Source organism: Lissotriton helveticus, chromosome 1_1, assembly GCF_964261635.1.
Source record: "Lissotriton helveticus chromosome 1_1, aLisHel1.1, whole genome shotgun sequence".
NCBI classification, from domain to species: domain Eukaryota; kingdom Metazoa; phylum Chordata; class Amphibia; order Caudata; family Salamandridae; genus Lissotriton; species Lissotriton helveticus.
In genome coordinates, this window is record NC_136057.1 from 231,809,894 (window position 1) to 231,823,318 (window position 13,425).

Genomic DNA, 13,425 nt, shown 5'->3' on the forward strand with positions numbered 1-13,425 from the left:
ATTTGTACTATTTGATCTATTGATTTATTTGATTTGATTTATTTGTATGACTATGCCCCCTCATGTACCCCTCTACGTAAAGCGCTCTGATATCTGCAAAGATCTTGTCCGCGCTATATAAAACTTTTAAAATAAATAAAATTAAAATTAAATTGTTCTCAATGCACACTTTATCAATCTGTTCACTGTTAGTAGATCTCACAGCTGAGTCAGTGTATCTCATGGTGACCAGCTTTCCATCTTCATGGAGTCCAACTCTATTCCAAGGAATGCTAGAGTCTTTGGGCCCGAATCACAGAACTAACTTAAGACAAAATCCTAAACTTACTACCATTTTGGTATTCACAGGCGGTACTTACTCATTTTGGTATGAACAGAAGGCACTTAATAATAATAATAATAATAATAATAATAAATCTTGTAGAGCGCCTGGTTACACTGAGGCCAGTGTGTCCCCGCGCTATGTTGTGGCTAGCACAAGTTAGTCAGACAAATCATTCCCTCCAGCTTTTCCCATGCTAACACCCTCCCTCTCTAATCGGAGGGAAGAGGTAGGTTTTTAGTTGTTTCCGGAACATGCGTTCCGAAGCCTCTGAGCGCATTTCGGATGGGAGTCTATTCCAGTGTTGGGCAGCCTGTACTCGGAAGGAGCGCCCACCCATCCGAGCTCTTCTAAACCTAGGAACCTTCACCAGCCCTTTCCCGGAGGATCTCAACTCGCGCCCAGGGATATAAGGGCTCAACAGTTCCAGAAGATAGGATGGCCGCTTACTCATTTCGGTATTCACAGAAGTTAGGACTCCTGACTTGCCTTCTGTGAATAGCAAAAGTCTGAAAGTTAGGATATTTATCAGTTTAGGAGTAGTACTTTAGGAGTAGTACTACTCCTAAACTGAGAAAAATCCTAACTTTAAGACTTTCGGGATTCACAGAAGGCATTTAGGAGTCCTAAAGTTAGGACTCCTAACTTCTGTGAATACCAAAATGAGTTTGTGCCTTCTGTGAATACCGAAATGGTAGTAAGTTTAGGATTATGTCTTAAATTAGTTCTGTGAATCGGGCCCAGAGGTAGCCCTTCAGTCTTTTCACTAGCCAAATGTACTCCTAGCTCCTCCGTCACCCTCAGCAGCTCGTGTAACATTCTCTCACACTCGTTGTTTTTCCATCATCCACCCCTCCAAACAGGATCTCCTGCCAATGCTTTAGGAACTGAAGGAAAAGAAAAGATGCCCCCTTATGGGGGTTTTCCATTTTTGTGAGAATAATTTACAAAAAATGTTTTTAAGTATCTTTATTAGTATTTACAATTTGGTGTTACGTTGATAGACCGCACTTGTACAGTTAAAACTCCTTCATCGTAAGGCTCACAATGACCCTCTGTGCAGACCCCATGCAATAAGGACATCTCTAGCGGGCCACTCGTACTGAGGAGTGTGACTTCCATCACCAGCCCAATAGTCGATACTTCAAGAAGATAAATAACAATAATAACACTGCATGTAATGAACTCACAACTCACCCACTGGGAATCCACTGCTGTGCCCTCTACCCAGCCAGACCACACCCGGTTTAACTCTCCATTTCCCGTGTGTCATTCTGGAGCACCCAGACCGCCTCCCATAGGTTCCACTGCGTGTCTTCAGAGTTTACGAGTTAGTAAACATGACAGCTCTGGCATTATTGAAGGTGAAAAAGAGACTGATGGGAGTGCGCAGATGGTGCCAGGATGCGGGACTTGGTGGAGACGTTTGTTACCTAGGTGAGTTTGAAGGGAGGCATGGAAAGTGTCCACAGTAGACAAAGCTAGAGGAGAACTGAATATGATGAGAGGATTTTGCGAGATGTTAGGAGCTGGGGGTAATAAATCATTTAATGAGGTAAGACACACCTGAGCTATTTAGAAAGGACTGGGTTCACCTATCCTTCGGGGGAGTGGTGGTAGACCTGTGCACCCTCAAGAAAGTGGCGCAGAATGTGTGCACGAGAAAAGGAAGGAAGAGTGAGAGGTGGGCAGATATAAACACTTAGAGCAAGTTATTTCTGAGTGGGAAAGTTAGCAAACAAGATGGAACAATAACATTTTTGCGTTCTGTGTTAATTGGAAGTTGCTGAAAATGATGTACTTGGGTACAGTAAGACCTCACTAATCCTGGCGGAGAGGACAGGTGGCAGAATGTCAAGTTAAGTGTAAGAATAGAGCTAAGAAAGAGCGAGAGGTGTCAAGGCACTACGGCCTCACCCTAAACTTTGGGCATTGTTGAAACTGGGGCCCAAACATCTATTGAATGGTTGTGTTCAGAATAAGCAGGCACCTCAATGAAGCCACCTTTCCTCAACAAAGAGCCCCTGTGTGGCTGATCGCCATCCTCCCCAATGGGAAAAGGTAATAACCTATGAATGTACTAAACTTATATATTTACCACACAGTGTCTGCAGCTAGCATTCCTTGCCAAAGAGGCAGGGCCCTTGGGAATGTTTGGTATGTGGGCAACACTCCATCAAGGAGCAGGCTTTCCAGACATGGAAGTAAAATGTGGAATGTTTTCAGATAGGAGGATTCTGCTTAATGTCTGCTGTCACTTCAGTTAAAATGGTGCTTAGCGAGAGAGAATGGAAAGCAAATTGAGAAACTACTTACTGACCTGTTCATAAGCTGGTATGTGGGTTTGTGTTTCTGTGTACATGCCAGTGATCGTCGTGGCCTGAACAGAGGCTAGATGTGCGGGGCGCCAACCTTAGGTGTCTGGAATGCATGTGAACTGGTTTGATGTGATGCGTACTTGTGCAAAGTCAGCACCCTCATAGAGGAATCAACAGGAATCCCTCACACAGCTGGGGATGGTGTTTGTGCTCTGAATCTGCCAATATTACTTTCATAGGACCCGTAGTTGCTTGCTCCATCGTGGTGCTTCCCCTTGCCCTCACCTCACCCTCTCCGTTATATTTGCTTGTCCTGCACCCTCTCCTGCGTCATTGCTTGCCATAATGTTGCTTACCCATTGATCTTTTCCCTGTCCCACCTCCCCTCCATTCTTGCTTGCCCCGTCACCCTGACCAACCGCTCACAATCTCTCACCCGTTGTTACTTGCCCGATCCCACCCATCCACCTCCCACCCTTTGTTGCTTGCCTCATCCTACCCACACCCATTCTGCCACAAAAAAACAATGACAAAGCCAATCAGCTATCACATGCACAGTGGCTTAATCAATGTGTTTTTTAGCCATGTTGTACAGAATCACAGCCAACTTTGACTGCATTATATCACTTTTTTCTTACTTCCAGCCATGCTGCAAAGCAGCTGTATATCATGGCTAAAAAAATAACATTAACAAAGCAAATAGGTATTGCATAGGCGAGACCTATTAAATGTGCCAAAGCTTGTTTTATTTTATTTTTTACATTTAAAATAAATATATAAAATTAATTTAAACAAAATTAACATAAGAATAGTTTTACTTTTTTTTTTTCAATTTTACTAATCTTATCTATTTTTCCTATACTTCACCATAAGGAGGTTTCTGCCACTGGGGCTGAGATGTCCCTACAGTAAAGTTTAGAGAAGATTTAAAAGATTTATTCAACTTTTAAAAAAAATAGTACGAATATAATTTTATTTTAACTTTTAAGTAATGCATTTATATGTATTTATTTTAAAGTTAGGACAAAATAAAACATATGCTACAGCACTATTAATTTAATTTTGAATTAAATATTTATTTAATTGAAATATTTAATGTAATTTAAATTAATTACAAGAAAATCCCAGCTATAGTAGAGTGTTAATAGAGGGATTTTCTGATTACCTATTTAAAAGTGTAAACAATTATATATAGAAATAATTCAAATTAATTGTATTTTGTTAAAAAAAAGTATTAACACTTATTTAATTTTTTTTAAAGCTCATAAAATATTTTATTAATAAATAATATTTATTTGTTACATAATGTATTTTAACATAACATGCAATCTAATTCATATATACATATATACACATATATATAAATATATTTTTTAAGTCAAAATACATTATTTTAATTTACCATTATTTTCTATGGGGTTCAGTTTTAAGTCCTTTCCTTCATTATATTTTGTAGGAGGTTGTTGTCGTATCAGTGGTTGGCAGCCTGTCGTGCTGGACTTACGACTGCTCATTATTAGCTGTAGTAATTTTGTCTTCACCCCGTTTCAGGAGCTGGAGGAATTTAAGTTTACACTTTTGAGTAATTTTACACTTGTAAGTGGTGAAAAGCCAAAAGTATTAAAGTAACTCAAAAGTGTAGGAGTAAGCTTACATGTGTAAATTATTCACAAGTGTGAGTAATCTTTGTGAATAGGCCTACCAGATGGCAACAATTTTAAGTAAATACACTGACGCTGAGAAAGGTGTATGTGTTGTTGAACTGTGCTATTAATCGCCAAATTTGAGATCAGTAGGTCGCTAATTTCACGTTTCTTCTCAGATCACACAGATCCTAACTGGCCTCTTCCAGATCAGCTTTGGAATCATACTGCAGGAGGTGGGACACGGAGTAAACTTCGGCTCCCCAGCTCTCTCCATGAATCTTCCTGTCTGGTCTGGAGCTTTGGTAAGGTCACGCAGTGCTAGAAATGGCCCGACCACTCATTATTACATGTGCTGTAGACACTCAACTCACCGGCACGGGTTCATTTTGCTTAACTTGCATGTACAATGCATAGGTTTCTTAGTGCTGCATCAGTCTAAATTTGTGCAGAGCAATCAACAACAATAGGTATCCTGCCGAACCCCAAAGTATTAACTCGACCTTCATGAAGCGGCTATACAAAACAACGTTTTTCTTCTAACTTCAGTGATAAAGTTCAAATTGAACTAAGGGTGGGAGAAAAGGTTCCAATCATTGGTGCATGGGTGCTTGCGTTGCAGGCGGGATTGTTTTTATACAGGGTTGTTTTTGTGCAGGAAGGCCGCCTTCCTGCACAAAAACAATCCTCTAAGGCTTTTTCCTCTTTCTGTGTGCTGCAGAATGCAACACACATAGAAAGAGAAAAGAATTAGGAGAAATACCCATATTTCTCCTTCTTCCGCCTCCCCTTGGAAGGCGTAGCATTTTGACGCATTCCCAGGTCTTCAGCTCATGGTAATGTGCATAAATTAATGGGTTGATGTGTGGGAACACCCACGCTCCACCCATGGAACACTTCCCAGTGCAGAGTAACGTAGGGCAGTGACTTGTGCTGCCTTGCATTACTCCAAGATGGGCTCGCCTGTCTTGGTAAATCTTATTTTAGGTTTAGCGTCGCCATGCACCCACAACAGAGTTGATCATTGTTGCTTCTGATTAGTCAGTTAAAATTTATATTTAAATTTGATTAACACCTTGAAACTTTTTTATGAGATTCTATTGTTATATATACCCACACACCACATGCACTTTCGACTAGAGTCTAGCCTTTCTGCTCATACCACATGCCAACGGATACCACTTGGGAAAACCTATTTACCTCTGTACACTGTATCGAGGGATGTAGTACGGCAGGCCGTTTGCTGTCTCTACCCATTAAACGTCTCGGACTCCTAGGGCCTCATTCATGGGGTTTTGGTGTAGGGCAGCGCAGCAAGTCACCATGCTGCGCTTACCCCCACGCCAAAGTGAAAGGGCAGGGATGCACTATATTTATCTGATACGGTGCATCTCTGTCCTTTCCATCTGCCCCATGGTGCAACAGTGCCTGTGTTGTAGGCAAGATTGTTTTCATGCAGGAAGGGACACCTTCCTGCACAAAAACAATCCAGAGGCGTTTCCTCCTTCTATGTGTGCTGGAGAATGCATCACACATAGAGAGAGGCAAAAACTAGCAGAAATAAATATATTTCTCCTTATTAGGCCTTCCCTGAGGAGGCGTAACATTTTGACGCATTCCCAGGTTTACAAGTCCTTGTAAATCTGGGAATGCATCAAAACCCATGGAAGTTGCATGGGAACACCCACAGCAACACCCAAGGAACACCTCCCTTGCACAGAGCAGGGCGACAGTGATTTGTGCTGTGTTGTCTTACTCAAGATTTATGAGGCAGCTTAAAGCCAAGCAATGTGGCTCTGCGTGGCTTCATAAATCTGACTCAGTGTCTTGCATCACGCATATACCACTTTGCATGGTACAAGACGCAAGACTCTCTTAAACATGCTCCCTAATTCTCAGAGGCCCCACCAGCAGGAGGTGAGTCTTAACTTCTCCTCTTAGAGAAAGGAAGTGGTGGCCTCTTCACAGTGGTGGAACCAAAACACTCCACTCATGTCTTACACTGTTCAGCTCCACATCGGTTCCTCATATCTAAGGTGCATGCTGCTCTGGCCAGATGTAAGATTATGTTTGCTACAGTATCAGAGTAGAAATCTGTGATTTGACTATGGATTGCATGGCCATCAACCATGCCTCTCACTTCTGTATTTTTATAATGTCTTTCACTGTATATCCAGCATATACTTACTGTTTTTGCTGTGTGCTCTGATATTCTGATGGACACAGGCCTTGCTATAAAAACCATGAAAATAAATAAATAGTTTGGTGCTACTCCCTATTGAACCTGTTTATATAATCATTAAATTAATTCTTATCTGTGTACACAATCTGAGGGCCCCTCTTGGTCCTGAGTGAGTTTTATATAAGTGATAAAGTACCCCCTCCGGTATATTATAAGGATATTGTAAGTCAACTAGGAGTTCCATAACCATATAGAGAAACGAGGCCGAAGGACAAGTAGCTTCATAACGTTATGGCACTCCGAGGTGCCTTGCAAAATCCCTCTATGCAGCAGGGGGTACTTTAGCTCACATAATACATTATTATTATTATTTATTTTTTTATAAAGCGCGTAGTCACCCGGAGGTATCCCAGCGCTAAAAATCCTAATTCTGCAGACCTGAGGACCAGGAGCTGAGAGCAAAAGAGAGGAGGGGTGAGAATTCAAGCAGGGGGGGCATAAAAAAAAACTAGGGAAAGAGATGCGTCTTTAACTGCTTCCTGAAGCGCAGATATTGAGGTTCAAGACGCAGGTCGCGAGGGAGTGAATTCCAAAGATGAGCAGCTTGTACCGAAAAGCGTCTTCCTCCTGATCGGGCTTTCCTGAATCTTGGAGTATTGATGAGGTTTTCTGCAGTAGACCGGAGGGATCTAGTGGTTATGTAAGGAGTGACAAAGTTGCTAAGGACTGGGGGGCCTTGGTTATGCAAAGTTTTGTAGACGAGGCACAAGGCCTTGAATTTGACTCGCTCCCTTATGGGGAGCCAGTGAAGAAGTTTGAGAGCAGGTTTAGCAGATGATCTGGTAGGGGTGTTTGTGATAATCCGGGCAGCGGTGTTCTGAATTCTCTGGAGTTTATTAAGGGTTGCTTCAGGAGCGCCCAAATAAATCACATTGCTGTAATCTAGTCTCGAAATTATGAGACCTTGGATTAGCAATTTTTGGGACTTGGGGGGGAGAAGGGGCAGGACTTTCCTCAGAGATTTTAAGAAACCAAAGCAGGTCCCTGCTACCTTCTTTGCTTGCGAAGTGAATGAGAGATCAGAATCAATCCATACACCCAGACTTTTTACCTCTTTTTTTGGATCGGGGGGAGGACCTAGACAGGCTGGCCAAATGTCCAGGGGGAGTGAGGTTCCTTTTGGACCAAGTATGAGGACCTCGGTTTTTGTCCCATTTAGCTTTAAGGCTGATCTATTCATCCATCGGTGGACCTGCGTAAGGCAGTTGAAGAGATCAGCTTTCTGTTGTTTAGGATGGGACAGAGACACCACTAGTTGTGTGTCGTCAGCATAGCTGACGACGCTCACTCCGAATGGGGTGATAACCTCCTCCAATGTGGACATATAGATATTAAATAATGTGGGGCTCAGGGAAGAGCCCTGGGGCACACCACATTGGAGGGGCATTTCGGAGGAGCGGGCGTTCTTCTCCCAGATCTGATAGGTCCGTTGGGCCAGGAAGGATGAAAGCCAGGATAGGGCTGTACCTTCCACTCCAACTCTTGCCAATCTTTCGATGAGGAGTTGGTGGTCAACGGTGTCGAACGCCGCACTAAGGTCGAGGAGGATCACTGCCACTGATCCTCCCCCATCCAGTAGTGCCCTGGCCTCCTCTACCGCTGCCAGGAGGGCAATGTCGGTGCCCTGCCCTGGTCGGAAGCCGGTCTGGGAACTTTTTAGTTTGTTATTGGCCTCCAGAAACTGCGAGAGTTTCCTATTGACTAATTTTTCCGCGATCTTGCTGACTCCTGGGAGTAGGGAAATGGGCCTGTAGTTCGCCAGATTCTCAGGGTCGAGAGAAGGTTTCTTCAGTAGGGCTTTTACGACAGCCGTCTTCCAACTCAGGGGTACAACTCCTTGTTGGAGTGAGGTATTGATCAGATGAGTTGCACCATAACCTTTTCCACAAACAACTTACAACCTTGGTATATAGCTCTTCATATGAAAGAGAGAGCATGTTTGAAAAGATGAAGAATAAAAATAGAACTTCAAATGCAAAATTAAACACATCAAAAACCCATTAGATATTTATTGCAAAAAGTATTTGAAACAGTTCAATACAAGTCAATATAAAAACAAAAAGCTGCAGTAGCTCAAAATACATAGAAAAATGCAGAAAGTTTTTAACTGTTCTATAATTATCTAGGGAGAGTACAAAATAAACATGTTCTTTCCGTTTGTTACTGTAAGCTAGAAAAATAGAGCAGAAGAAGAAAAGCAAAGTTTAATTTTCATTGCTTTAAACAGCTGCTTTGTGACCTGACCTGCCTTTCAACTCAGTTACAGGCTCTGACAGCAGGTATTGTGATGTCAGAACTCAAATGTAATAATTTATTATAGTTCTGACTTCTTTTCTTTATAATTGATGACTGATTGTGTCACAAATCGCGGATTATATATGGGATAAAGTACCCCCTGCCGTACATTATAGGGCTATTGCACGTCACAGAGGATTTCCATAACCATAGAGAAGACCGAGGCCGAAGCTGAGTTACTTTATAATGTTATGGAACTCTGAGATGACTTGCAATATCCTTATCATGGACACCAGGAAGTACTTTATACCAAATAATACATGATCCCTCCATCACCTTTCCCACACACCACTTAAAACCTTGGTATGTAGCTTTTTCACATGAAAGAATGAGCATGTTTGAAAACAGGAAGAATAAAAATGAAACCTATAGTTCACGGGGGCGTGGCTTGGACGACAAAGGAGATGGTCGTCTAGGTCCGGAGCTCCGCAAATCCCTGAGCAACTAAGGCGATTCTGAGCAGCCAAACCCGAGGTCTGAACCTCGGAAAAGAACCAAACGATATATGAACGAAAGAGCTACAAGGTGAGCCCTGGAGGAAGCACACGGAAGGCACAACAAGAAGGAAAGAGCAATCGGAAAAGGAACTAAGAAGTGAAGGGGAAGGCAAGATGGCGACTGTGCCATAAAAGACTGACTCCAGACTAGTGCCAGCAACTGTGCCCGCAAGGAGAGCAAGAAGGAGATAACCGATCCCTGGGCAGACCGATAGAGGTGAAGGAGTGAAGAGCTACGAGCGATCGACCCTCAGAGTAAACGCAGGAGCCCAAGGTGCAACTGAGCCTGGCATGGTATGGAACCTGGCTCCCCGGACCCCCACCAGAGAGCACCAAGCTTAAGCGGGCACAAGCGATTATAAGTGCACTCGGCTGACAGACGACATAAGTCTGACCTGAGAGCCAGAACCAGAACTGCTGAAGTAAAATTGCGGCGGAATGAAGTAAAGAAACAGAAGCAGTGGGACCTGAAGCACAGAGACAGCTCCGGAGCACTCACCGATCGAAAAGACGCATCACCGCAGGACCTGTGGGGTGATAGCAGGGATCACGGGATTGCAGTATCAAACGAGGCAAACGAGGCAAACCGGAAGTGCCAGACGGAGGCGGCCATCAAAGGAGGTTGGAGGCGGAAGAAGAAGGCGACTGACTGACCGGAACAAGAGAGAGAGAGGAAGCGGAAACACGCGTCAGCAAGAGACCCGGAAGCGAACAGGGCAGAGAGCCCGGTCTGTGCATGCCCCTACTCACAATAACAAGGTAAACCCCCGGACCCCGCCTGTGAGCCCTCTAATTTAAAGCGATACCTTCAGGAACCGCACGGACAACCCACAAGGGTAACCGGAGCCGACGGGCAGCAAGTGCGGGGGCCTGAGAGCGGAGCGCGCTGATTCGCGCGCTGATTCGAGGCTGGTGAAGGGCAGCAAGTGCGGAGGCCTAAGAGCGGAGCGCGCTGCTTCGCGCGCTGATTTGAGGCTGGTGAAGGGCAGCAAGAGCGAAGCGCGCTGCTTCGAGGCCGGTGAAGGGGAGCGAGTGCGGGCGCAAGAAGCGGCCGGAATTAGCCAAAGAAGCGCGACTAAGTGCTCCCCGCCCCCGCCCTCTGTATAGGAGAGAACAAACGAGGGCAAAGTAAAAGAGAAGAAGCGGACAGAAGGCACATGGTCCCCCAGCGCTCATCAACAAAGCGATACTGGGCAGTTTGAAGGCAGCTAGTAGCAGCAAGCAAGGGAGGGGTGCACAAATACACCTCAGTGACACTTTCAGTGGGGGAAGGCACCAAAACGCAAGCCACACCCATCGAGGGGAAAGAACAGAGGAAATGTGGAGCTATCCCCCCCAATAGTCGGCGCCACAATCAAGGGAGAGAGGTGGAGGAACAGACAAACGCAGTGCCAAGGCCACTGAAGCGCACAAAAGACCCGCGCAGGGTCCTACGAGACAAGGAAGCGCTGGAGGGGGCAAGGATAAAAACAAAGACCAGGCAAATCAAGATTTGACATCTCCTCGACGAAGGCAGAGACGCAAAAGAGCCAAGGGCCCTGTGAACAGGGCAGCCTGCACGCTGGCAGGACCTAAGGCAAAAACAAGAACAAGACACATCAGGGAACCGAGCAGATACAGACAAGCTGCCCAACCGCCTACTCCAAAAGTAACGAGCACGCCAAAGGTTGCACAAGCGGGAGGGAGGCTGGTCAACATCCTGTCAAGAAGGGGCATCAGAACAATGGCTGGCAGTGATGGGAAACCAACAAGTGAGCAGCAGAAGAAACCAAAATTTGACAACCAAGGGTCCCCGTCCAAAGCAAGAGGCGAGCCTGTCACTCTGGAGACCATCCTGCGGAAAGTGAACGAAGGCAATGAGGTGGGAAGAGAGACAAAACTCAAGCTGGAGAACATGCAACTCGAGATGGCGGCCATAAGAGCGGACCTCCACAAAACAAACACGAGAATAGAAGCTGTAGAAAGCCGAATAAGCTCGGTAGAAGATGAAACAAGTAGGCACACCAAGGCCATAGCAGAGCTGAGAACAGCCACAAATGCTGTACAAAAACAGCTGGCGGAGAAGGACGACAGGGCAAGAAGGGGGAATGTAAGAATACTAGGAGTGCCGGAAGGGGCTGAAGATAAGGCAGGCTCCTGTGCCGCCATGCTGGAGGAGATGATCCCACAACTTACAGGTATCACCTTCCAAAGAGGCTTCGAGGTACAAAAAGCATACAGGGTACCAGCAGGGAAACCAGCCACAGGCAGAGGCCCAAGAGCGATAATCTGCAACCCGCTGAGACTAAATCAGACGGAAGCCATATTCGCCTTCGCCAGGAAAAATCAGAATCTAACGTGGGCCGGCAACAAGATAGTATTGACCCAGGACTATTCAAAGCCGACAGTGGAGTTAAGGAAGGGCTTCCTGGCACAAAGAGACACCTTGCGGAGAAGAGGAGCCACGTTCAGTTTCGTCAGCCCAACAAAATTCAAGGTAACAGACAAATGGAAGACAATGTTTTTTGAATGCCCAGAGGCTCTAAAACGATACCTGCAAGGTCCAGCAGTGGAGGACATGGAGGAGAACAAAAGCCCAGGGGCAGCAAAGAGGAGCGCGTCGCCGCTGAACGAACAGTCGGAGTAAGAGACACACGTCAAGCTTCAGCAGGGGAACACAGAACAGCGTATCTACCTCACAATGTAAAGACAAGAAATTGCCCCGGCAATAGAGAGACTGAAGGGCATAAAGAGACCCGAGCAAAGAGACACACCAACAGCCAAAGAAGAAACCAACTCTACCTCAGGGATGATGCGGGCAGAGGAACTTTGTCGTCGCACACCCTTTTTGCAAGTAAGGGAGGGAGGGGGGCGGGAAGGCGAGAATGGGGGAGTGGGGAGGGGGGGAAAGGGGGAGGGGGGGTTCTATACATGGGCTTACTGACTATCTTTCATTTCTCTGCAACTCTTGCATCTTTTACTTCTCTTTCACACTCGCACCAAGTAGGAGCAAAGGGAAACCCGAAGACATGAATAGGCACATGACGAAGAGAACAAAAGAGCATAATGGTAGCCCACCAGCACAGCGAACACAAAGCAGCATTAATGACACATAACGGCCAGAATAGCATAGGGTCAGATATCAAAATAGTCTCCCTAAATGTCAAGGGGCTGAATAGCCCTGTAAAAAGAAGGAAGGTGCTCGAACACCTAAGGAAACTCAAAAGCGACATCTACGTGCTCCAAGAGACCAGACTAGAAGAGGCAGACATCCCGCGATTAAGAGCTAACTGGATAGGGGAGGTGGTGGGATCTCCAGCCCAGAACAAAAAGAATGGGGTAATAACACTAATCAGCAAAAACTCGAACCTGTCTCTTACAAGCTACCAAGCAGATACCCAGGGTAGGACACTAGTGACCAGTCTCAAGAGAGCAGGAGAGACCTACCATGTCGCGAACATATACGGCCCCAACAGTGAGGATAAACAATTTTGGGAGGGGATAGGTGCCCAGTTACACAACCTACCAATGGAAGACCTATTGATCGTCACCGGAGACTTTAACCAAGTTCTTGACCCAGCAATTGACAAGCACCCCTGCAGACGCTACCCAACTACTGGCCCTAACATCCTTAGAAACCTGTGCTCAAAACTGAGGATTAAGGACCCGTGGCGCCTAAGCAACCCAGACGCCAGAGAATATACATTCTACTCCAACCCCCACAACTCCTACAGTCGGATAGACTATATACTAATGTCAGAAACACACACCCACCTCATAGACCACACAGAGATAGGACCCAGAACAATATCAGATCACGCACATATAAGCCTATCCCTATCAGGCAGACACAACGAAAAGCCAACATGCAGGTGGCGATTCGATGACGGCCTTCTTCAACACACATCAGCGAGGGCAGAGATAGACACAGCAATTAAAGAGTATCTGACAATCAACGATACACCAGAAACACCCAGAGAGGTACTATGGGACGCCCTAAAAGCGACCATACGGGGGACAGTAATGACAATAAAGGGGAAAATGAACAAAGCAAGGAACAAAAGAATAGCCGCTGGCTGATACACAAGGCATACTGGACACCAGCCCGATTAGCCACCGTAGGCATTAG

At 45.4% G+C, this 13,425-nt stretch overlaps 1 protein-coding gene across 3 annotated transcripts in view; it reads left to right on the forward strand.

The window, feature by feature from the left end:
• Nucleotides 1-13,425, forward strand: part of LOC144787463 (membrane-spanning 4-domains subfamily A member 4A-like) — a 380,273-nt gene that overhangs the window by 266,660 nt on the left and 100,188 nt on the right. For all 3 annotated transcript variants that reach the window (XM_078665340.1, XM_078665342.1, XM_078665341.1), the window contains exon 3: nucleotides 4,463-4,588. In XM_078665340.1, coding sequence (XP_078521466.1) covers nucleotides 4,463-4,588 — 126 coding nt within the window. The remainder of the gene's footprint in view (nucleotides 1-4,462; nucleotides 4,589-13,425) is intronic.